The 25,436-nt window shown below is 44.0% G+C and overlaps 1 protein-coding gene and 1 non-coding gene across 8 annotated transcripts in view; both read left to right on the plus strand.

Moving 5' to 3' along the window:
• The window catches only part of Dennd5b (DENN domain containing 5B), a 119,584-nt gene extending 107,413 nt beyond the window's left edge, over nucleotides 1-12,171 (plus strand). For all 7 annotated transcript variants that reach the window (XM_042054492.1, XM_042054491.1, XM_042054487.1 and 4 more), the window contains 6 exons: nucleotides 67-185; nucleotides 2,202-2,389; nucleotides 6,424-6,506; nucleotides 7,040-7,166; nucleotides 8,125-8,299; nucleotides 11,381-12,171. In XM_042054492.1, coding sequence (XP_041910426.1) covers nucleotides 67-185; nucleotides 2,202-2,389; nucleotides 6,424-6,506; nucleotides 7,040-7,166; nucleotides 8,125-8,299; nucleotides 11,381-11,564 — 876 coding nt within the window. In that variant the 3' untranslated portion in view covers nucleotides 11,565-12,171. The remainder of the gene's footprint in view (nucleotides 1-66; nucleotides 186-2,201; nucleotides 2,390-6,423; nucleotides 6,507-7,039; nucleotides 7,167-8,124; nucleotides 8,300-11,380) is intronic.
• Nucleotides 12,172-25,134: 12,963 nt separating this feature from the next.
• Nucleotides 25,135-25,216, plus strand: LOC119808564. Its single transcript, XR_005284488.1, has one exon. It is a non-coding gene; the product is annotated as a small nucleolar RNA SNORD45 (small nucleolar RNA).
• Nucleotides 25,217-25,436: the final 220 nt, after the last annotated feature.

Below are 25,436 nucleotides of genomic sequence, written 5' to 3' on the forward strand. Positions count from 1 at the left end.
CTGCCAGCGCTGAAAGGGAACAGAAAAGAATTGAGTGCAGAGTGATTTGTGGTCGTGTCTCTACAGTGCCAGAACCTGGGGAAGCTCACCACTGTTCAGATTGGCCACGATAACTCTGGACTGTTAGCTAAATGGCTGGTGGATTGCGTCATGGTCAGAAATGAAATCACAGGACACACATACAGGTGAGTAAAGGGACACAGGAGGAGCGGAATCTTTGTCTCGAAGCTCTTAGGTAGCTAAATGTTTTAAATTTTCCTAAAGCATTGCTACTACCTCCTAAACTTTTTTTTTTTTTGGAGAGGGGGAGGTTATTTTGTTCTATTTATAGAACCTAAAATTGGCCAGGTGTGGTAGAGTGAGTACATCTTAAATCCCAGCAACGAAGAGGCAGAGACAGGCAGAGTTCTGTAAGTTTGAGACCATCCTGGTCTCCAAAACGAGTTCCAGAACAGCCAAGGCTACATAGAGAGAAAATAATAATAATAATTCTTATGGTTTTGGTCCCTGTCCCGTTAAGAAACAAGCCACGTCCATTCCCTCCCCATCCGCTGAGGCAGGCTGATCTTCAGCTTCTGGCCTGAGCTCACTCTCTTTTCCATCTTCCTCTCGGAGAGGCAGCTTCGCTTCTGCCTCTCTCCCCACTTCTCCGCTTCCTCCGCTTCCCCCTCTCCTCTTCTCTCTCTCTCTCTCTCTCTCTCTCTCTCTCTCTCTCTCTCTCTCTCTCTCTCTCTCTCTCTCTCCTCTTTTCCTGCCCCCCTCCGGCCCCTTTACCCCACTGTGGAATACCCCCTTCCCTAATAAACAACCTTAAGCCCCGGGTTCCTCCCTCCGACTCCGAGGTAAACACAACAATAATAATAACAATAATTAGTACTTTGCCAAAAATTCTTTTTTAAACAAAGATTGGGTCTGAAGAGATGGCTCAGCAATTAAGAGCACTTGATACTTGGTAAACCAGGCTCAGATCTCAGCACCCACTTCAGGTGGCTCACAACTGCCTGTAAGTCCAGCCCCAGGATGTCAAGTGCCTTGGCTGGCCTCCATGGGTACTCACATGCATCTGCGCACATGTGTACACAAGTGCACACAAATACGTACACATGAGTAAGAAAAATATCTAATAAGAATGAATTGTGAAAGCTAGAGAAATAGCTTGGTGGTTAAGAGGACTTGGTGTTTTCAGTTCCAAAGATCCAGGACTTGCCAGAAGATCAGAGTGCAAAGCTAGCCACACTAGTCGGTCATACAGGCCAGACGGTGGTGGTACACACCTTTAATCCAGCACTAGAGAGATGGGAGGGGACAGGAGCTGGGGGCTCAGTCTGCAGTCTGAGGTTTGATGGCGAGCGCTGCACTCTGCAGTCAGGCTGAGGACAAGATCACCTCAGTTTGTCTGAGCCTTGGTAGAGGTGAGAACTCTCTGGTGGCTTGGCTGTTTTGAATTTTTTGTTGTTGGTGGTGGTGGTTTGTGTGTGGTTTTTTTTTGTTTGTTTGTTTGGTTGGTTTTTTTTTTTTTCAAGATAGAGTTTTTCTTGGAGCTAGCTCTTGTAGACCAGGCTGGCCTCAAACTCACAGAGATCTCCAGCCTCTGCCTCCTGAGTGCCAGGATTAAAGGTGTGCACACCACCGCCTTGCTGCTTTGCTTTTCTGATCTTCAGCTTGAACCCCAGTATCTGCCTCTGGGTTTTTAGTATTTGTGCTACTAGATAATTAAAACTAGTAGAATCCAGACATGTCAGAAACACCTGTAATCCCAGTATTCTATCCTTTTTTTAAAATATTTATTTATTATGTATACAATATTCTGTTTGCCTGTATGCCTGCAGGCCAGAAGAGGGCACCAGACCTCGTTACAGATGGTTGTGAGCCACCTTATGGTTGTGGGGAATTGAACTCAGGATCTCTGGAAGAGCAGGCAATGCTCTTAACCGCTGAGCCATCTCTCCAGCCCCAATCCCAGTATTCTAGAAACTAAAACAGAAGATTGCCTGGAGGTAGGAATCAGCCTGATAGCCTTCATATAGTAAATTTTAGGATAGCCTTGGCAACATAGTAAGACTCCTATCTCAAAATGAAAAGAAAACAAAAATCTAGTTTAAAAAATGGAGATTCATGGGATCTCTGGAGACTGGAGTAAATTCACAACAACAACAACAAAAGTAGATTCAAAAGTTGTTTTTTTTTCCCTACCCTGTCAGATTCCCATGCGGGCGGTGGCTGGGGAAAGGCATCGATGACGGGAGTTTGGAGAGAATTCTTATCGGAGAATTGATGACGTCGGCTTCAGATGAAGACCTGGGAAAGCAGTGTCGGACTCCACCCCAGCAGAAGTCTCCCACGACAACCAGGAGACTCAGTATCACCTCACTAACGGGGAAGCCTGCCAGTGAGTCGTCTCTAGTGTGCCTGCCTCTGGTGTTGTAGGCTTCTGTGGCCCATCTTCCAGAAGACAGTTGTGTTAATGAATTATTATAAGGGGATTTAAAAACAAGGGGCTGGGGAGTGACTCGAAAGGTGGAGTGCTTTCTTCCCAAGCATAAGAATCTGAGTTCGATTCCCAGTCCTGGGAGGTGTAGACCTCATTGACCAGCCGGCCTCGCCAGACTGATGAGCACCAGGTTCCGTGAGAGACCCTGTCTCAGAAATGTAAACAGGGGACCGGAGAGATGCTCAGCAGTGGAGAGCATGCCGCTCTTCTAGAAACACCAGGCAGCGCACAGCCACCTCTGGCCTCTGCAGGCAGAGTGCACTCATATGCACATACCTGACCCCAACCACATACATACACATAACTAAAGTAATAAAAATAAGTTTTAAAAAGGAGTTGTTTGGGGAGGGAAAAATGTAACTAAGTAGACAAGTAAGATAGATGGTCTTGGGAGGCTGGCTCCATGAGTCGAGGACCCACAGAAAAGTTCACTGTTGGGAAGCTCCCTCCAGCCCCACTCCTCCTATCCCGGGCCCCGCCCCTGGGAAAGCCCGCCATTGGCAGCTGCTCCCCTGGGACTACTCTAGAACGCCTACAGGCAGGCTGTTTAAGGCCCAGCCCATAGATCTGCCCTGTGGTCTCTTTCCTACCTTTCTGAGAGTAACCCAGGCTGCTCTGCTTTGCATTGACCTGTTTATTAAATCTGGGTTTATTAATTCTGTTTGATTTGGCTTATTGCATTGGCGGCAGAGGAACCCTGTAACCAGGGATCTAATACCTAACTCTTACAACCCAGCCTGAGAACTCTGAGATCAGTGAGAGACTCTTTCTCAAAAAATAAGGTGGAGATTGTTACAGGAAGACACCCAGTACCTTCACATGTGCAAGAGCATGCATGTGCATGCGTACACAGACACACATCCTCTCACCCCATCTCGCCCCTGGCACTCACGACATAGACTAGGCTGACCTTGAGTTTACAGAGCTGCTTCTGTCCCAAATGCTGGAATTAAAGGTGTGGCCTACCACGCCTCACCTAAGAAGCTATCACATCACTTGATCTCTATGAAAGAAAAGCTTTGTATGCTAAGCATGTGCTGTAGAACTAAACAGCTTCCTTCCCCCTTTTAATATTTATTTGTGGGGGTGGGGTGGGGTGGTGGTGCCCTTGAAGGCCAGAAGAGGGCAGTGAATCCCCTGGAGCTGGAGTTGCAGGTGGTTGCAAGCTGTATATATATATACACCATTTTTTTTTGTTTTTTGATTTTTTTTTTTTTTTTTTTTTTTTGGTTGGTTGGTTGTTTGTTTTGGCATGGTCTCACTCTGTATTCCTACGTGGTCTGGAACTCACTATGTAGACCAGGCTGTCCTTGAACTCACAAAGATTTGCCTAACTCTGCCTTCCAAATGCTAGCATTAAAGGTATACACTACTAAACCCAACCCACACACACCCCATTTTTCTCTTATTGCCTATTTCTTCTTCTGACTCTAGATAAAATTTGCTTACCTTTTTTTATTTTAAAACTATTCTTGGAATCAAGGATTGTCTTAGTTACTGCTTGCTCTATTGCTATGGCAAAACACCATGACCTAAGCAAGATTTAAGCCAGGCAGTGATGGCACATTCCTTTAATCCCAGCAGTCAGGAGCAGAGGCCAGTAGATCTCTGAGTTCAAGGCCAGCCTGGTCTACAGAGTAAGTTCCAGGATAGCCAAGGCTACGTAGAGAAACCTTGTCTGAAAAAGGACAGACAGAAGCAAAGGAAGGGACGGGAAGGGAAGGGAAAGGAAGAGAGAAAGAAAGAAAAAAGCATTTAATTGGGACTTTGCCTACAGTGTCAGAGGATTAGTCCACAGTTACTATGGTGACGGTCTGGCAGTGGTGCTGGGGCAGTACCTTAGAGCTCACATCTAGTTCACAAGATGAGGACAGAAAGAAAAACCCATGGGGCTGGAAAGATGGCTCAGTGGTTAAGAGTTCAATTCCCAGCACTCACATGGTGGCTCACAACCAATTATAACTGTAATCCTGTGGGAGCTGATGCCCTCTTCTGGTGTACAGATGTTGTACGTGCAGACAAAACATCCATATATACAAATAAATAAATCTTTGAAACCTCAAAGCCCATCCTCATTGACATACCTCTTACTCCTTCATAAACAGTCTACCATTGGGAACCAGACATTCAGCATTTAAATATATGAGGCTGTGGAGACCATTCTACTCCAAACCACGACATGGATGTCATACCTCTGTTGAGAGAGGGCTTATCTAGCAAGAAGGAAGTGCTCAGTTCAGGTCTCAGCATCACATAATCCAGGCATGGTAACTCAAGTTAATAATTCCACTGTACAAATTGTCAAAGTAAGAGATCAGAAGTACAAAGCCATCCACATTCTCAAATTCATAGTGAGTTTGATGGCAGCTAGAGCTACATAAGACCCTAAAAATAAATGAATTAGTTTTAGTATGTGGTAGGCAAGGTGGTTTTATCTTAGTTACTTTTCTGTTGCTGTGATTAAAACATCATGACCAAGGCAAATTCTAAAGGAAAGCATTTAATTTGGGTTGATAGTTTCAGAGGGTAGGTCCATGACAGTCTGGCGGGAAGCATGGTGGCAGGCAGGTAGGTGAGGCACTGAAGTAGTACATGAAAGCTTGTACTTTGAACTGCAGTCTTGAGGCAGAGGTGGGGCTTTTGAAACCTCGAAGCACACCACCAGTGACATCCATACTTCCTTTAAACAAGGCCACTCCTCCTAATCCTTCCTAAATAGTTTTACCAACTTGGGACCAAGCATTCAAATATATGAGCCAATGGGAGTCATTCTAACCACAACAGTGATTCAAGCAGCCTTCCAAACTATCTAGAAAGAGGCATAGATGAACAAGTGCTCACAGGGAGAATGGAGCAAGGAGAGTGACCATCAGGAAGAGAAGAAAGCCTAACCTCTAGCCAGGGCATCACCTGTCCTCTTCGCTTAAACCACAGCAGCAGAACTTCACGCGGGTCAATGAGAGCCTCAGCTGCCTTAGCACACAACCACAAGATTCTTGGCAGGGAATCTCTGAGTAATGATGAAGGGGTCTTCCCCACTCCACCCCTCACATCTAGAGAGTTGAAGTTTGTTAGGTTTTTGTTTGGTTTTGTTTTTAAATTATTTTCAATTGAGAAAAACCAGAGAAAATTAGACACTTGGTGTTGGTAGAGTTTTTGTCCTGCCTGGTTTCTGTCCTCCCACCAGGTTCCACAGCCGTTTAGCCCCAAAGAAATCACAGAGGTCTATATTAATGATAAACTGATTGGCCCATTAGCTCAGGCTTCTTATTAACTCTTATAACTTATATTAGCCCATTATTCTTATCTGTGTTAGCCACATGACTGAGTACCTTTTTCAGCGGGGTAGGTCACATCTTCCTATCTTCTGCCTTGTGTCTGGGCAGGACTGGCTTCCTCCTTCCCAGAATTCTCCTGTTCTTATTGACCGGCCTCTACTTCCTGTCTGGTTGTCCCGCCTATACTTCCTGCCTGGCTACTGGCCAATCAGCATTTATTTAATGCATAATTGACAGAATACAGACAATTGTCCCACACCAACTTGACTTGAGTTACAGTTTGTAGGTAGTGTGGCTGGGATTTGAGGATTTCTTAGATTCCTTTCAAGTGCATCGCAAACCCTTGAACTTGGCCATTTTGTCCATTGGCAAACTGCATTGAGTCTCTGGAAAAGCTAGCTTGCTTAGATGAAGTTTTTCCTACAGAGACTTACAGTTGACCATCCCATAGTATTTTGGTTTATTTATTTCTGGCAAGAATGTAAACATTAGGAGATATGTATGTATGTATGTATGTATGTATGTATGTATGTGTATGTATATGTATATATGGATGTATGTATACATATATATACATATACATGCATGCAGATCGCTATATACGTAATAAATAAATCTTTTTTAAAAATGTCAACAATGTTGATTATTTTGCAGAGCCCAATGCTGGACAGATCCAGGAAGGGATTGGAGAGGCTGTGAATAACATTGTGAAGCACTTCCACAAACCTGAAAAGGAGGTATTATGGGGATGGTAAAACTGTTCTGTTCCTATGGGTTGACCTTCTTGTTTGAGACAGTTTCTTTGTGTAGCCCTGGCTATCCTGTAGCTCTCTTTCTATAGACCAACTGGCCTCAGTCTGCCTGTCTCTGCCTCTTGAGTGCTGGATTAAAGTCATGCACCACCCCCGCCTGGCTACCTCACTCAGCTCGTTTCTCTAGTGTGGTCATTGTATGGGGTGGAGTGGGGGTTACTTTATTTCTTATGTATTAGTTTTTTGCTTGCATGTATGTCTGTGTACTACATACGTGCCTGGTTCCTGGAAAGATAGAAAAGAACATTGGTTCTTCTGGAACTATAGCTAAGGGTGGTTGTGAGCTATAATGTGGGTGCAGGGACCTGAACCCCAGTCCTGAAAGAGCAGCCAGTGCTCTTTACCACTGAGCCATCTGTGCAGCCCCTCTAGTGTTGTTGTTTCTGTTTTTGCTTTGTTTTGTTCAAGCATAGAAGCAGCGAATTCCCTTGTCACCATGTTAACATTTTGGTTTACAGAGAGGAAGCCTCACAGTGCTGCTGTGTGGGGAAAACGGCCTGGTTGCTGCACTAGAACAAGTTTTCCATCATGGGTTCAAATCTGCCCGCATCTTTCACAAGAATGTCTTCATCTGGGACTTCGTAGGTAAATTAAGTAGAAGTTCGCTATTATAAAGCCACTGAAATGTTTCTTTAAAAACCTCCAAAAGCTAACATTTTAAATAAATAGAAAGTAGTGTACACTCATATGTTTTTAGACTAATGAGGGCTCAACAAGTAGAAGCATTGAGTCTGATCCCAGGGCCCTACAGGGTGTAAAGAGAGAACAGACTCCTACAGATTCCCCCCACACACATAAAATAAGTATTTAATAAAATAAAGGAGGAGTCTGGAGAGATGACTCAGCAGTTAAGAGCACTCTTCCAGAGGACCTGGGTTCAGTTCCCAGCATCCACATGATGGCGTACAACTTTCCCTAACTATGGTTCCAAGGATCTAATGCCCTTTACTGGCACCTGAAGGTCCTGTATTCCCATGGTACACAGACAGGCAGACAGGCAGGCAAAACTCCCATACACGTAAAATAAAGATTCAAAAAAAAATCTTTTTAAAAGCATCCTAAGTTTTGTGATTTTTTTTCTTTAGGTATGAATAATTGTAGCTCCCAGTGTCTTTAAAGGTTCAGTGAACCGTATTGTGTTTGTAAAGCAGGCCCACGTGAACTCAGAACTTTTAAGCAAAGAAAGGAAGATTGACAAGGCACCTAAGAGTGATTTGTTTCCCCCCCTTTCCGGAACGCTTAGAATTTATTTTATTTCTCCTGCTCCGATGTCTGTGTACTGCATCTCTGTCCTCTGATTTAGTCAGTGCTCCACCGGGCTCCTTTAGGGCCCGGCACTGGAACCAATGTTCCGTCATGAACCACAGACTCTGTACTCGTTCTGAAGTCAGTGAAAGTCATGGTTTGGATTACAGGGCTGACAAGGATGCCAAGCCCCAGTAGAGTTTCCAGAATAAATCAGACAGTTTTTACTACATACAGAGTGTTGACGTTTGCATATGTGACTGTTGTAGTGTGATGTGATTCTGCTTGTCTTCGTCAGAGAAAGCTGTGGCTTATTTTGAAACTACTGACCAGATTTTAGACAGTGAAGATGATGTACTCATTCAGAAATCATCTTGCAAAACCTTCTGCCACTATGTGAATGCTATAAATACTGCACCCAGGAGCATTGGGAAGGACGGCAAATTCCAGATTCTAGTTTGCCTTGGAACAAGGTACAGAGTCAGAGTTATGCTTTTCTTATTTCTGTTGTGTGGGTAGCGTGGGTCTAGGAAAGTTATACCGGGTTATGCCCGTTTTTCTTGGGTTTCTTCTTTCCAACTTTTATTATGAGACTGCTGTTTTCTCGTTAACTTTGTGTTGCAATAGCAACTGATATACCCATTTCTTAAGAAGATTTCTGTATTTTTATTTTGTGTATAAATGGTTTCCTTGCGAGGTGTGATGGCTCACACCATTAATCCAGCACTCAGGAAACAAAGGCGGGAAGACCTTGGAGTTCAAGGCCAGCCTTGTCTGCAAATCAAATTCCAGGACAGCCAGAGAGAAATCTTGTCTCTAAAAGCCAAAAATAAATACATGTATGTTCTTTTGCCTGCATGTGTATATGGGCTAAGTGGTTGGTGCCTGTAGAAAACAGAAGAGAGCACTGGGGTCAGTTGTGAGTACCATGTGGGTCCTGGAAGCTGAACCTAGATCCTCTGCAAAAGCAGCAAGTACTATTAAACACTGAGCCATGTCTCCAGCCCCCAGCTACCTATTTTATAAGTGAGAAAATAGGAAATAGATGAGACCCAAATACATTAGCAAACTATCCCAAAGTCACAAACAAGTAGTCATTCCCCGTGGCACTGGTCTGTAATACCAGCTCTTCAGGAGGCAAAGACAGACAAACCACAAGTTTAGCATTGCGTTGGCCGCCGAGCAAGTTCAAGAGCACACTAGAGAGTGAGTGAGACACTGCCTCAAATACGGGAAAGGACTGGGGAGGAGCTCAGTGGTAGAACCCCAACCAGCGTGCAAAGGGACATAGGTTCTGTCCATAGCACTGGGTGGAAGGGGGAGGGAGGGGTGGGGAAAGAATAAATAAATAAATTCAGTAAAAATTAAAATACTTTTTTGTTTTGTTCTTTTGTTTTTGGATTTTTTTGTTTGTTTGTTTTTGGTTTTTTTTTGCTTTTTGTTTTTCAAGACAGGGTTTCTCTGTGTAGCAGCCCTAGCTGTCCTGGAACTTGCTTTGTAGACCAGGTTGGCCTCAAACTCACAGAGATTCACCTGCCTCTGCCTCCTGAATGCTAGGATTAAATGCATTTGCCACCATGCTTTGCTTAAAATAATTTCTTTTTTTAAAAAAAAAAAGCATTTTTAAAACAAGATATCTTTGTTTTGTTTTGTTGTTGTTGTTTGTCTTGTTGTTGTTGTTTTTTTTTTTTTTTTTCAAGACAGGGTTTCTCTGTAGCTTTGGAGCCTGTCCTGGAACTAGCTCTTATAGACCAGGCTGGCCTTGAACTCACAGAACCGCCTGCCTCTGCCTCCCCGGGTGCTGGGATTAAAGGTGTGCACCACCACCGCCCCGGCTCTTTTGTTTTGCTTTGTTTGTTTTTAAAACAAGATATCTTAATATAGACCTTAGACAAAAGGCTTAGGAGAAAGAGACACAACACACTAAGTAAAGAAGTGAAAGAAATGCCCGAGTGTGCAGTCTGGGCTCCTCAAGGGAGAACTGTAGCGAGTGAGATGTGCCCAGTATGAGTTCGGGCTCCGGGCTTCTCAAGGAAACTCTTGGTGGTTCTCAAGTTACATCTCAAAAAGTGTCTCAGAAACTACTCCTCTGCCCCCGTTTTTCTGTCTTTTGATAAAGTTAAGATTATAGGGTGGCTCTGGAGATGCCTTAGATGGAATTATATTTTATTTATTTGTTTATTTTATTTTTTGAGACAGGGTTTCTCTGTAGTTTTGGAGCCTATTCTGGAACTTGCTCTTGTAAACCAGGCTGGCCTTGAACTGGGCCAAGAGACCAGAATGGCTGAGTTATAAGAGGTCTGGCTGGAGGAAGGGAAGCAAAGCCCCTGAGATGGAGAGGTTTAGGGAAGGGAAGGGAAGGGGGAGAAGTGCTGGGAGGAGCCCTGGGTACAGAGTGAGACCTGACATTTACATAGTGAACAGATGAGAGGTGACAGAGAGGTCAGGCCCTTGCGTGTGCGGAGAGCATGGCAGGGTCTCTGAAGAGGGGAATCAGCCCAGATGATGGAAGTATGTTCTATTCCTACGTCTTTCTGAGAATGGCGAAGTTTTTTCATTACAAGCCTGCAGCTAGGCACTCTGATTCCTAGACAGGCAGGAGGGTGGGGAACAGGGTGTGTGACCAATACTCCCTTTTATGTAAACTCATTTCCTAAGTGTGCTAACATTAACACAGAATTTGGCCAGATTGGTCACCATCTAACTACTTCCCTGCCAATTGAAAATACTAGTGTGTGTACATTGTTTTTTGTTCTTGCCTGACCTGTGGGTCACAGCTTGTGCTACAAGCCAAGTTCAGCTACTTGGTTAAACCAAGTAAAAGCCAAATTAATAATGAAATCAGGATCTGGGAGATGACACAGCTCTGGAAGTCTAGAGCACCTAAGTTCAGTTCCCAGCACCCACATCCAGCAACAAATAACCACTAACTCTGACTCCAGAGGGCGTGGCCACCATTTCTGGCCTGCATAGGCATTGTATGCACATGGCATAAACCCACACAGACAAACATAAATAAAATTTAAAAAATAAGTAGTGAAAAGCAGAAAAAGGGGTATTTATTCAATATAGCAACATTAGGAAGAAAGACAGAGATATATATAGTCCATCTTAAGGCCCTGACTTAAGGAAAAGGATTGAAGTAGTCCCACCAAGGTGTGATTCCACCCTCCGTCATTGTCTAGAGCCAAGTCTCTCCTACAGGGTCACCTGACAATTTGTTTGTATTTGTTGTGGGTGAGTTCTTCCTCTGACTGCACCCAGGACTTCAGCCTTCTCCCAGGATAAGATTCCTTGGGGAACTTTTTTATTTTATTTTATTTTATTTTATTTTATTTTATTAAGTCAGGGTTTCACCGTGTAGCTGTGGCTAGCCTGTAACTCATTGTATAGACTAGGCTGGCCTCATACTCAGAGATCTGCCTGCATCTGCTTCCTCCACAGCTGCTCCTAGGGGGACTCTTAATTTATTGTGGTGTTATTGTTTCAGTTGGCGGATAATTAAAGGGAAAGACACAAGGGAACTCAGACGCTGTTTCTGTTTGGATCTGCAGGGATCACCTGCTCCCACAGTGGATTCCATTGCTAGCAGAGTGTCCTGCCATCACCCGAATGTACGAGGAGAGCGCACTTCTCCGTGACCACATGACTGTCAACTCCCTTATCCGAATTCTGCAGACTATTCAGGACTTCACCATAGTCTTGGAAGGATCTCTAATCAAAGGAGTAGACGTGTAACCAGCTGACAGAAACTCTTCATCCTGCGCTGGCTTCTGGACCCTCCCCAGCTCTGGGACCTCTGGACTGGTCTGACCATAGTGAGCACTGCCTGGGCGGTCAGTAGAAGCCCAGTTTGAACAATCTCCACTCTGCACACGAGGCAAAGTGCTGTATTGTAGTTCATTTGAACCTGAAATTTAGTATAAAACAGAGTATTTTCATGTGTTAGATGTGTGTAAATATGCTATCTTTAAGAAATTATATTACTCTAATAAGATACTTTTCTTAGATTGAATATTCCTGTGACTTAAAATAAGTAGCTTAAAAATGTGTGTGGGGGGGGGAGAGCGGTGCTAGTAAGGAAGAAGCCAGTAAATGTGTCCGTAGCGCAACCCTCCAGGTATCACAAAGGAACCCATGATGCATTGTTGTGAAGCAGCCGTCCGTCCTGGAGTTCTGTCCTGTGTGGTGAATGTACACAGCTTTACACACTGTATAAGAGTCCTCGTTTACCTTGAAGTTAAAACCACTTAATACGTTTGAATTACAAGTCACTTCTCCAGTTTGGGGAAATGTTTTCAATTGGTAAAACATATAATTAAAGTATTTTAAATACCAGACTCCAGCAGGGTTTGGTGGCTCACACCTTTAATCCCAGCACTGGGGAGGCAGAGGCAGGTGGATCTTTCTAAATTGCAGGCCAGACAGAACTACAAAGTGAGACTCTGTCTCCTAACACAGGCACACCTAACACAGGCACACACATACAGACAGCAAATGCCAGGTCCCAAGGGCTTGGCTCATCGGAAGGAAAACACGAAAGTCCTGAGAAGTGTGTATAAGTGTGGGATTGTAGCTTCTTTACTTTACTTTGGAAAGATTAGCCTGAAGTAGCTTCGTTCTTGGAATTTTTATTACTGTTATTTGAGAGAACCTTGGAGATAATGAATTTCAGTATTAGCCGTTTCGTCATAATAACTGCAAAAACCAGTGTGACTCGGTATTTTAACTTGGCCATCTAAAGTCTGTAACCAGAGTCAGACTACCAGCCCTGTCTTTGTTAGGTTCCAGCCACCCCCTCCGCCGGCCCCTCCCCCCTCAGGAAGTGGAAGGAATGTGGAAGAAGGGGAGGTCTCTGTGTGATTTGGAATGCTTTTGTGAAAGTATTTGTTGACCATGATAATGCAAATAACAGAAGCCGGAGAAAGAGTGAACCTTTCTGGGTGTTCAGGGAATGTAAAGCGATTGGCTCAGGGCAGCTTAAGGCCCTGCCGCTGAATAAATATGTTAGCAATTACATAGTCTTCATCTTCTGCTAAGTCGTAGACCTCTAATTAGGCGCTGATACCCTGTTAGTAGCAAAATTGCCTCAGCAGAGCTCCGGGTCTATTCCCCTTTGTAGCCGAAAAGCGGGGCGACAGCCTCTGAGGACCCTTGTGCAGCCTAAGGGTCCTGGGCCCCTGCCAACAGGAAGAAGCTAATAGATGAGGGACCTAACTCCCGGTGTCAGACACCGTTCAGCCAAGGAGCAGCTCCTGGGAATGTGAAGGGAAGGGAGGGCTTAGGGCTCCAGATGGCCTGGGTGAGCCAGAGATTTGTTTACCTAAAGTAAGGATTCTAGAGACACGAACTTACTATGGGAAACATCAGGAGCTGTAAATGGTCCATTTCAGGCTTTTATTGTTCCCTTTTCCCATAGGGCCGTCCTGAAACAGCACCAGGAAGATTTTAAGCTGGTATCCCACAGTTGAGTCGCCCAGTACGGCTTCTTGGTTTATAGGTGGGAACAGAATCAGAGATTACATTCTTGTCCTTTCTCCCTTGACAACACAGGGCACACCAGACTGCATGAGACCAACCTTACCTAGTCGTATTTCTTCTGTTGAATCTTCTTTCACCTGTACAGATATGAAGCAATATTCCTGTAATACTTAATAAGGACTGATACTTAAATGGTTTTTCTTGTTTTGTTTTTCGTTTGTAAAACACAATATCCCTGTGTAGCCCTGGCTGTCCTTGGAATTCCACTTTAGACCAGGCTGACCTGGAACTCACAGAGATCCAGCTGCCTCTGCCTCTGCCTCCTGAGTGACGGGATTCAAGTGAGTGCCCTGCCTAACAAACTGTCCTTAATCTCTTAGACATTGCATCTCTTGCATTTCCACTTGTGTTTAGAACTGTTACTTACAGTAATACAAAAAAAAAAAAAAAAAAAAACCTATGAAGTTCTGTTCCGTGTGGTATCATTTGGGTGGATTAGTGAAGTGTCCGATTAAAACCAACACACATCCTCCTGAAGGCTGGTCTTCTCCAGGTGTAGACTCTTGCTCACACAGCTAGGCCTCTTGGGAGCATCTTGACTGGCCCATATGCCAATTCCTTTGAATGTCCTTTGCCTTATGGAATAAATTCAATGTGTAGAAACACCATAAAGACCTTAGGATGTGACAGATAAGAATGCTCCCACTGAGTTTGGGGTTACCTCTTGCAAATGATAAGACTTACCGTGTGGTTTATAACAAACTAAGTCAATATGGAAAATATTTACATCATAACAGAAGCAGATTTCTCAAAATAGGATGCGCATAGCCCTGCAGGCCGACTTTTTGTAAGGACCATACCATAGGCACCCTTCTTGCTATGTGTTTGTTTAAACTAGTACTATACTTTAGAAACACCTCAAAGTAAATGAAAATCGAAACTGCTTGTTTTTGTTAATCTTTATTAAGTTTGCTCTGCCTGGAGATGTAGGTTCAGTGGTTGAGTATTCAGGTAGCATGTACAAAGCCTGGGCTCTATCCTCAGCAGGCAAAAATAAAATTGCCAAAATCTGAGTTCTTCAAAGGTTTACTGCCCAAGGATTTTTCTTCAGTACTAAAGCCTCTAATCTCAAGCACCTTCGTGTCACCTCTATGGTGACTGGGTTTGCATATTACACAAGAGAAGTTGTCTGTGCTTCAGGAGGCGGGGGACCCTCAGCACCTTACCAGGACTGACCAAGAGCAAAGTGGAGCCTCCCAGCATGACCTTGTTTCCCACTCGGGATGAACACTTGATAGAGGAAACCTAAAACTTGCAACACTCGTTTTAAATGTTTATACTTCCTGTACCTTTTCTAGCTCTGTGGGATTTATTTAACATGATTTTTTAAGAGATTATTTTAACTGCTATAACACTATGAATAATACCAAGTTGCTTCTACTTTTCTGACAGTAAGCACATATAAGTAAATGTAAAGAAAAATAGATTGAGATAATAATTCCTGTGTAGCATGTGTTAATATCTCTAAAATACTTCAAAATATGAGGCAGTAGACAAGAATATCAGATCCCCAGGAAAATATTTGACAGCGTTGGGAACAGATGTCTTTTCAATAGGTTTTTTTTTTTTAAGGGAATTGTATTTTCTCTGAGGTCTACAGAGGTTAGTCGACCCTTTTCATGGTATTGACAGAGCATTCTGAACTTACATATTTCAGTATTAGCACACCTTCATTGATTGACAGCAGAGCTCTCCTGCTTTGATAGAGTTCATCTGTTTCCAAGCCTCTCTGTCTTTTGCCTCTGGTTGGTTGGTTTGATTTATTTTATTATTATTTTTAATTAATTATTTTTTTTTGTTTGCTTTGGTTTGGTTTTTTGTTTGTTTTTCAAAACAGGGTTTCTCTTTGTGGCTTTGGAGCTCACTAGGTAGACCTGACTGGCCTTGAACTCACAGACGTCCACCTGCCTCTGCCTCTACCTCCCGAGCACTGGGATCAAAGGTGTGCACCACCACACTTGACAAGCATCTGTGTTTTTAGAAATCTTTGTTTCTAATGTAACAATTGCATTATCATTTAGCATAACTTGGAGACAGATGTCCCTTATTTCTAGTAAAATACATATGCAAATCTGCTGGATGAAACCGAATTTGAAGCTTTTTGAAGTCATGTGCTGTTAGAGTGTGAGGAAAGGATCCAAGGATGGGCTAGAGGGCAGCTCACCGAAACGCGTGCTTAGCGCTTAGCAGATCCAGGCCTGGGCTCAGCACCCCAGCAAAAGAGAACAGGAAGTTCAACAGTGATCATACTCCCCAAATCTGATGCCCTCAAGGACAGGGTCAAAACTGACTTCAGAAAGACAAACTGAGGGATTCATATTTATATCAGACTGAAAAGAAATCACCAATTAAAGTTCCCCCCTCTCTGAAAGGATTCTGTTATCATATCCTTGGTTATTTAGGAAGGAGCCATGCTTGTTCCAATTACTTGTGGGTTGGATCCACTGTATATTTTAAACAAATTTTGATGTGGAAAGGAATATTAAGGTCAAATGAGGATATAAAACATAGGAAAAAAATGGGCTGCACTTGAACCACATGTAAAGGTACCCTGTGTTTTTGTTTGTTTGTTTTTTAATACTTCTCCATTTAAATTATATTGTTTCCCTTTGTATTATTAACTATGTGTGTCACAACTGGAATTCTCTCCCCCTCCCCCATCTGAACATAATATAAAGTCTGAAGAGTATTGTGATATTAAGCACTTTAACATATCGAACAAACTGACGTGGATTTTTCAGGTTTTGGAGTACATTTAAATATGACTTTTCATGCTTTGTTCTTTACAAATAAAACTGTGGGGTTGATACTTTGTTGTTTTGTTTCATTGTTAAAGGATTTACTAAGTTTCACAAGATAAAACCCTTGAAAAAGCAAAGATAAAACTAAAATCATTATATAGAAAAGGAAGACAGGAAAAACCTGCTGAACATATGATTGTCCCGTGTGGTGGTTTGAATAGGTATGGCTCCCACAGGCTCGTGTTCCAATGTTTGGCCCAGAAGGAGTGGCACTGTTAGGAGGTGTGGTCTTACTGGAGGAAGCGTGTCACTGTGGGGGCAGGCTTTGGGGTCTCCTGTGTTCAAGCTGCACCCAGTGTAGGGCACACAGTTCACTTCTGTTGCCTGTGGATCAAGATGTAGAACTCTGAACTGGTGTGGGGGGTCCTTCTGTCTGTGTGCTGCTTTTATTGGTTAATGAATAAAGAACTGCTTTGAGCCTATGGCAGGAAAGAACAGAGCTAGGTGGGGAAAGCTAGGCTGTATGCTGGGAGGAAGAAGCCATGGATCCTCCACCAGAGACAGTTGTGCTGAAACTTTATCCGGTAAGCCACAGCCACATGGCAATACACAGATTACTAGAAATGGGTTAAACTAAGATGTGAGAGTTAGCAAATAAGAAACTAGAGCAAATGGACCATGCAGTGATTTAATTAATACAGCTTCTGTGTGATTATTTTGGGTCTAAGCTAGCCAGGCGGCCAGGAACCAACAAGCAGCCCTTCTTCCAGCACTGAGCTACCTACCTCTCCAGCACCATCTCTGTTTGTATACAACCATGACAGTAATGGACTAAACCTCTGAAACCGTAAGCCAGAGTCAACTAAGCTTTTTCCTTTACACACATTTCCATGGTCAGCAGGCATGGCGGCAGCGCACGCATGTCTTTAATCCCAGCACTTGGGAGGCAGAGACAAGGAGTTTCTGAGTTCAAGGCCAGCCTGGTTCCTGGACAGTCTGGCAGTTACACAGAGAAACTTTGTCTCGGAAAAAAACAACAAAAAAGAAAGTTATTGTTGTCATGATGTGTCTCTTCACAACAATAGAAACCCTAAGACATCCAGTAAGGGTGGGGAAAAAGTGAGGTCAGCTTTACCCCATGTAGAAAAGCCAGTTCTTTGTGGAATTGCTGTAATAAGGTCTTCAGCTTAATTAGATGAGTTCTACCCATGTTGTGGTAGGCACTCTGCTTTACTCAACATAAATCCAGTTTTTTGGGTGGGAGGGTGGGATGATGGGGTCAAACCCAAGGCCTTGCACATGCTAGATAACCATCCTATCATGGACCTATGCCTTTACACTTTAAATACTAATCTTGCTGGTGGTGATGGCACGCGCTTTAGTCCCAGAGGCAGGCAGATCTCTGAGTTTGAGGCCCTAGTCTACAGAGTGAGTTCCAGGACAGCCAGAGAGACCCAGTCTCAAATAAGTGAATGAATAAACAAAATGAATATTAAACTTATTTTTTTTTTTAATGACAAGGTATGGTGATACACACCTTTAATCCCAGCATTTAAGAGGCAGGTCTCTCTGAGTTTGAGACCAGCCTGGTCTACAGTGTGAGGGTATTTTTGTTTGTTTTTGTTTGTTTTGTTGTTGTTTTTTGATTTTCGAGACAAGGTTTCTCTGTGGCTTTGGAGCCTGTCCTGGAACTAGCTCTTATAGACCAGGCTGGCCTCTAACTCATGAAGATCCGCCTGCCTCTGCCTCCTGAGTGCTGGGATTAAAGGCATGCGCCACCACTGCCCAGCTACAGTGTGAGTTCTAGACCAGCAAGAACATACATACATACATACATACATACATACATAGCAAGAACATGTCATAAAAAATGTTTACCATAACAAAATAATGTTAAATGAACTATCTGGGCAACCTGGCCTATTTAAGCTGATGCATAAGATTAACTACTATAAACAAGAAAACATATAGTTGTGAATTTCAGAGGAATAAAAATATAAGTCAGGTACATCTATCTGTGCACTTACACAATCATGTAGTGGAGGGGCTGCAGGCGGCCTGCTTTTCGTCCCACCCGGCTCCCGCTTGGTTAGCTTTACACGCAAAATAATTACACGGAAACTGTATTCTTTTAAATACTGCCTGGCTCATTAGTTCCAGCCTCTTACTCACATCTTGACTAACCCATATCTAATAATCTTTGTAACACCATGAATGGTGTCTTACCGGGAAAGATTCAGCATGTCTGACCTGATGGCTGCCTTCATCGCATCTGGCATCTCTCTGAGGAGAGGCACGGCGGTCTGCCTAACTTAAGAGAGGCGTAGCATCTGACTGAGCCATCTACCTCACTTCCTTCTTCCTGTTCTGTCTACTCCACCCACCTAAGGGCTGGTCTATCAGATGGGCCAGGCAGTTTCTTTATTAATTATCCAATGAAATCATCAGATAGATAGAAGACACACCTACATCACAATCACTATTCTCTCCTGCCCCCTCTGGGATCTTGGAATTGAACTCAGGTTGCCAGGCCTGTGTGCAGTCATCCCTACGTCTGACCCACCTCAAGGTCTACTGTTTTAATATGGATCTTTCCATCAGCTTGGTTCCTCTAGCGACTCCTGCCTCTGGGTTCAAACTCTGCTCTTCAGCTCTTCATATTCATATGGCCACCACCATACCTACTGGGCCATTTCTCTAGCCCCCACAAATATGTTTTTGTTTGTTTTGTTCGTTTGTTTTTGTTTGGTTTTATCTTGTTTTCTTTTTAGATAAGGTCTTCCCTCTGTGTAGCCTAGAATTTACTATGTAGGCCAGGCTGACCTGGAATTCACAGAGATCTGCCTCTAAATGCTGTGGTTAGCATACACCTAGCATTAACCTTTTATTCTTTAAATTGTTTTTAACCAGAGTATTTTATCCCAGCAACAAGAAGACAAATTAAGACATAACTCAAAGACACTAAAAGCAAAACAGTTGCGTGTTGCCAGAGACTGGAAGATGGCCTTGAACTCCAGACCCTCAGGCTTCCCTCCCCCAGGTGTTGTGCTCCAATCCCAGTAAATTTTGTTGTCACAAATATTTAGTTCTTAATTACTTACTTTCCTTTAAAACTGTTTTACGTGTATGAATAGTTTTTCTGCCTGTGTATGTACAAGTATGTACCCAACATCTGAAGAAATTGGAGAGGGCATTGGATCCCCTAGAAATGGAGTTACAGATGGTTGTGAGCAGCTGTGTGGGTTCTGGGAACCTCAACTAGGTTCCTTTACAAGAGCAACAAGTACTTTTGACCGTGAGCCACCTCTCATCTTCTCTCCTTCCTCCAGTTACTTACTTCATTGTCCATTGCTTTCTCCTGTCATGGTTCCTGGACTATTGCTTTCTCCTGTCATGGTTCCTGTCTAGCTTCCGGGACTATTCTGACAGAGATTGAAACTCTGCTGCTCATACCAGCCAAGGCTCTAGAGTTCATCTTTTATCGCTCTCTGAAGTCTTATTATTTGACTTTCCATAGAATATTGGTGCCTAGAACTGTACCTGTCTGTTTGGTCCAAAGCGTCACCTCAGCTCCCTAACACCCCTTTATACAGGAAGTCCGGATTGTTTGGCTGGGGGGCTTCATCCCAGCTCCTGGCATAAGCCCCCTCCCCTGGGAGTAGCCTTAGTATAAAGCCTGACAAACAGTGACCCCTCCCCAGGGAGGGTCAAGAAAGCCCACCCAACAGTAACCCCTCCCCAGAGAAGGTCGGGACCACTCCCACAGGCTATTTATACTGCCTCCCTAGAGGGCCACCTGGGAGCACTCTTAAATCTGTTTAAACATGGGCATCTTTTATTTGATCAGATTTGGTCCAATTGGAATTATTTGCTTCGGCGGAGAGGCTCGTTTTAAGAAATACGTAACACCGTCTTCATTGTTTACTGTAGTATCTAGTTCTGGGAAGTGGGAACAGATACATAAACATATAATTCTATCAAGTGGGCAAGATGACCCCAGGTAACAACTATTCTAAAAGAACAACTCTGGTATACATAAGAAGTAATTGCGCTGTGTAAATCTCCCATCTGCCTAAGCGATCAGACTTGCAACTGGCTTCCTATCTCTATTTAAATGTTTGAAGTGTAACCTGGAAGCAGGCACCCGAAAAAGATTTACGGATGGCAGTGTTTGTGGAATGTACGAGCCTATGGCATAGATAAGTAAGTAAAACCTCTGTTCAGCACCAACTCTTGTTTGGGCCGCAGCCCTGGTGGGACAGGAGCGTTAGTAAAGAGTGACTTCTCCCTGAGGAGGCATATTCCTCTATAACACAAATCTCAAACGCCTTTACAAGGAAGTGCACGTGTTTGTGTGTGTGTGAGCACATACATGTGTACAATTCAGAGAATTCATGACAACTCTAAACTAGCTTAAAAATATTTTTTGTAGTTTTGAGACGGCTTCTTATTTGTTTATTAGATTTGTTTATTAAATTTGCAGTGCTAGAGATCAAGGGTCTCCATGAACATTGGTGACATATTCTGCACAGAGTTACAGCCCCAACCCCTATTAATTAATATTTGCAGGTTTTTTTTTTTTTTTTTTTTTTTTTTTGGTTTTTCGAGACAGGGTTTCTCTGTAGCTTTGAAGCCTGTCCTGGAACTAGCTCTTGTAGACCAGGCTGGTCTCGAACTCACAGAGATCCGCCTGCCTCTGCCTCCCGAGTGCTGGGATTAAAGGCGTGCGCCACCGCCGCCCGGCTTATTTGCAGTATTTTTAACATGTATTTATTTTGTGAGGTACTCCAGACCCAGAAAGACAAATGTCAAATGTTCTTTCTCATCTGAAGCTCCTAGCTCCAAATCTCCAGGTATCTGGGAGTAACTACAGAAACTAGGGAAGTGAAGAGGGACCAGTGCTGGGGTAGGGTGTTTGGGAAGCAATGAAAAGGGAAATAACAGAGCACCAGTGATCTGACCAGGGAAAGGGGGAGGCTCTTGCAAGAAGGAGAGGGGAGAAATACAGAAGAAAGAAGTAGAATGGAAAATAACAGGATATTTGAAAATGTCATAAAGAATCATACTATTAACTATCTAAGAAGCTTAATACATGTAATTATATGTATAGATATATATTTTAAAAGAACTTTGCTCATCTGGGCCAATGGTGCTCACCCCAAGAGCCAAAGACTACTTAATAAAAACCAGATAAGACTGGCCTTTTGAGCTGTTGATCAAGGTTGTCCAAGAGACTCCCAAAACATACAGCCTTTTGCTGCTGCCCTTGGTTGCTCCGTAGAAGTTGAAAGTAAGTCCCCATTGGCAAAGACGCCATGTATTTCAAACACAGGACCCTGAGCCTGAATTGATCTGAATGTCTCCTCCCTGAAGTCTAGCTTTCATGGAACCAGAGGGCATCATGCAAACATCCAAAGGAGAGAAGCAAACACAGTCCTACCCAGCTATGCCATCTATGAGCCACATCAATGACAAGCATGGCATGATACCCGAAGGGTGCAGTAGTGGCATATATACCCTGGCAGTAACCAACAGCTCTCTAATTGGACTTAAGACTCACTGCACAAGAAGAAAAACATTCCTGGTACTGGAAACTTGCATCTAGTGAAGTCATGAGGCTTGGGGAGAATCCACAAGCACTACTTCCAGCATAATCCCTAACTACAATCTAAACATCAGTCCTTATACCCACAGGTAAGGGTAGTCTTCACCCCTCATCAAGGGAATTTCTCTTTGCAACAGGGACTATCACAGAAAATCACAACCAATCAAAATGTAGAGTTGTACAGCCTGGTCCCCCGTTGAGAAAAACTATACAGCCCTGAAAGTGTGTGAGTGTGTGTGTGTGTTTGCTTCAGGTCTGGTTTGGTTTTCATTTTCAATCTTATTTTTTATGGTTTATTTTATTAAATAACTAACTTTATTTTATGTGCATTGGTGTGAAGGTGTCAGATCCCTGGAACTGTAGTTATAAGACAGTTGTAAACTGCCATGTGGGTGCTGGGAATTGAACCCGGGTCCTCTGGAAGAGCAGTCAGTACTCTTAACCACTGAGCCATCTCTCCAGCCCCTTCAATCTTATTTTTTAAATTTATTTGTTCTATGTATATGAGTGCTTTGCTTGTGTTTGGTACCAAAGAAACCTGGACAAATGTCTAACACAGGTGCTTATTAACATATCAAGAGGGGGCCCACACCTATAATCTCAGCACTTGGGAGGTAGAGGCAGGCGGATCTCAGTGAGTCAACAGAGTGAATTCCAGGATAGCCAGGACTGTTACACAGAGAAACCCTGTCTCATCTCGAAAAACCAGAAAAAAGAAAAAAGCATATCAAAGTGAATGATGGCTGCCAGGCTCTCCCAGCACAGCAAGTACGTGTTACAGAGTCCTGGGTTCTCTAAGCAGTTGTCATCCCTGCCCCTTCCTTTCCTCTTCTCTCCAGGGTGAATTCGGTTCTGTTCGTGTTCCGCTGGCCGGGACAAAACCTCTCCAGTCCCTAAGCTTCACTTGTTTACTTGTCTACCCCCAGCTTCTGTCTCCTACATAACCCAGCCATTTTGACCATGTGCTCTCTCTCTGTAATGGTCTGCTCTCTCCCTAAGAGACAAGTCCCGCCCGCTCCCTCCCCCATCTGCTGAGGCAAGCAGATTTTCCTTCTGCTTCCAGTCTGAGTTTTTTCCTTTCCTTCTCTCTCCCAAAGAGTTAGCTGCTGCCATGGCTCCTCTCCTCTCCCCCACCATTTCTCTCTCTCTCTGCTCTTCTCCCTTCTCCCCTTCCCTCTTTTCCTTTCCCCTCCATTACCCACTTTCTCTGCATGGCGTGTCTCTGTCTCACCTGCTGCGCAGCTCCCAGCCTGGGACCCACTGACCCTCGTGGTCCGTGGGCCACTCAGGAACCAGAGTTTTACCACTGCAGCTCCTTGTGGCCCGCTGCCTGCTGCAGCCACTCGGGCACTGTTTTACCGTGACACTTTCTCGGGTCTTCTCTCCCTCCTGGTCCCCTCTCTTCTCTTCCTCTCTTACTCTCCCCCCACACTCTCCTCTCATGGTCTGGGTCTGTTCTGCTGGCCCTGTTCAACCTAGGCTTTTCAAGATGCCTCTGGCTGCTCACTCCCTCACGTCGAAGAATCTTGGAGTGGCCATGTCCTCATTTCCATTCATCCTGCAAGTGTGTATGTGCACCACGCGCAGGTCTGGTGCCTGAAGAGCTGAGAAGAAGGCACCGGACGCCCTGGACAGGAAGTTGTGGTCAATTGTGAGCTACCTTGTGGGGGAAGTGAACAGAGACCTTCTGCAAGGGAACAAAATGCTCTTGGCTGCTGAGCCTTTTCTCCAGCTCTGACTTAGTTCTGGGTTTTCTTGAGAGAGGGTCTAGGTACTGCTGACTGGCCTGAACTTGTTTCCTGCTGTTGCCTCCTGGATGATGGGGTTAAAGGCGTGTGCCGCCACACCTGATTCCTGGCTTATTGTTTTAATGTAAATGATGCTTTTACATTCTGAAGTATTTAGTAATGCTTTACGATTCTAAGCTGTTCCTTCTCTCCTCTCTCTACATTCTCCATGGGCTTTGATTCTCCTGTGTTTTAGGTTTCGTGAGAGCATAGTGCTGTCACACACACCCATCCTGTTCCCTTCTGCCATCACCATGGTTCCTGAGCTCCCTCTGACAGATTTAGGGCTTTATTCTGTTTTTAAAGATGATTTCTTTTTTTTAGAAAGAAATTTATTCATTATTTAATGTGTGTGTGTGTGTGTGTGTGTGTGTGTGTTGTGCTTTGCTTTGCATTGATTTTAAAGACAGAATCCCTCTATGTAGCCCTGGCTACCCTGGAACTCACTCTGTATATACCAGGCTGGTCTTGAACTCAGGAATCTGCTTGCTTCCATCGCCTCTTAAACACTGGGATTAAAGGTGTGTGCCACCATACTCCCTTGTATATTTTATCACCCGCAATTGGCATCTTGATACTTCTGATGCTCTGGTCTCCTTCTCTCCCCATTCCTCTAAGGAGCTCTCCAGATCTCTCCTATTCACCTGCCTCTCAACATGGACTCCTTTTGACCACACTCATCTTCTGGGTTTCATCTCAGAGAATGACTTTGCCTAGTTACCCAAACCAGAAAGCCTTTTGTTCTTTCATCTGGGCATGGTGCTGTACCCATAACCCCAGCACTTAAGACTCAGAAGAGGAGGATTCCTTGAGTGTGGGAGTGACCAGCTTGGCTAACAAAGCAAACCCCAGTCTCAGAACAGGGCTGGGAGTTGGTAGGAGTGCTTGCTGAGCTTGCATGCAGCCCTGAGTTTGATCCCTAGTCCATTCTGCCTCTCTCGTCACTAGCTTGGTTTGCCATTACAGTTGGCACTTGTAGGGCCCAGCCACAACATGCTCAACAGAGGCTTGAGTGTCAGTTAACCCTAAGGCAAAACCTGGTTCCAAGAAAGACCACCCAGGCACCATCCAAGAGAAAATACCTAACATTTCAAAACCCAGCACACACCCATTGCCTTTTCACCAGGACACCCCTAGACAAATGTCAGTCAATCAGGGGTCCTGAGTTCAAACTTGAATAAAGGTTCGTTGCTTTTACATAAGGAACTCAGTCTCCTTGCTGGTTTCTGCAGAGGCTGCCATCTGGACGTAACAGTGCTCTCTCTCTTTCTCCGTCTTTTTTTGTTTTGTTTTGTCTTTGTTTGTTTGTCTTTGTAGGAGTGGGGGGGGGGTGTTGTTTTTGTGCTGGGATTAAAGGCAAGTGCCAGCACAGCCAGCTGGCTTTCTCTTTTATTTTACTCCCTTCAAACTATTCTCTCCAAAGCAGCATAATCTTTTTTTGTTTTGTTTTTGTTTTTGAGACAGAGTTTCTCTATGCAACAGCCCTGGCTGTCCTGGAACTCGCTTTGTAGACCAGAATGGTGTCAAACTCACAGAGATCCACCTGCCTCTGTCTCAGTCTATCTCGTACTGCCAGGATTCCAGGCTTGCGTCACCATGACCACCCCAGGTTAATATTTTAAAAGCCCACTCTTGGTCAACGATGTGTTGGCAAGTATTATCTGAATTTCGCTGATGTGTAATAACACTTTAGCTCTAGAATTACGCTGAGACCCTGAAGAGGTTAAAAAAGAAAAAAGCCAATTCTTCCATGTGCTTCTGTAAAAAAAGACCTAGCGCTGCACGGCTCAGCTCTACATACCTGCCCCCTCCATCTCTACCTGTGGGTACCTCTCCACTCAACCGCACTGAATTATGCCTGTTATGCCTGCGTTCACTGACCTAGCCTAGTCCCCGCCCTGTCTTCAGAGTTGGTTAATAGGGTCACGCCCCAGAC

Source organism: Arvicola amphibius, chromosome 2 (genome assembly GCF_903992535.2).
Source record: "Arvicola amphibius chromosome 2, mArvAmp1.2, whole genome shotgun sequence".
NCBI lineage: Eukaryota > Metazoa > Chordata > Mammalia > Rodentia > Cricetidae > Arvicola > Arvicola amphibius.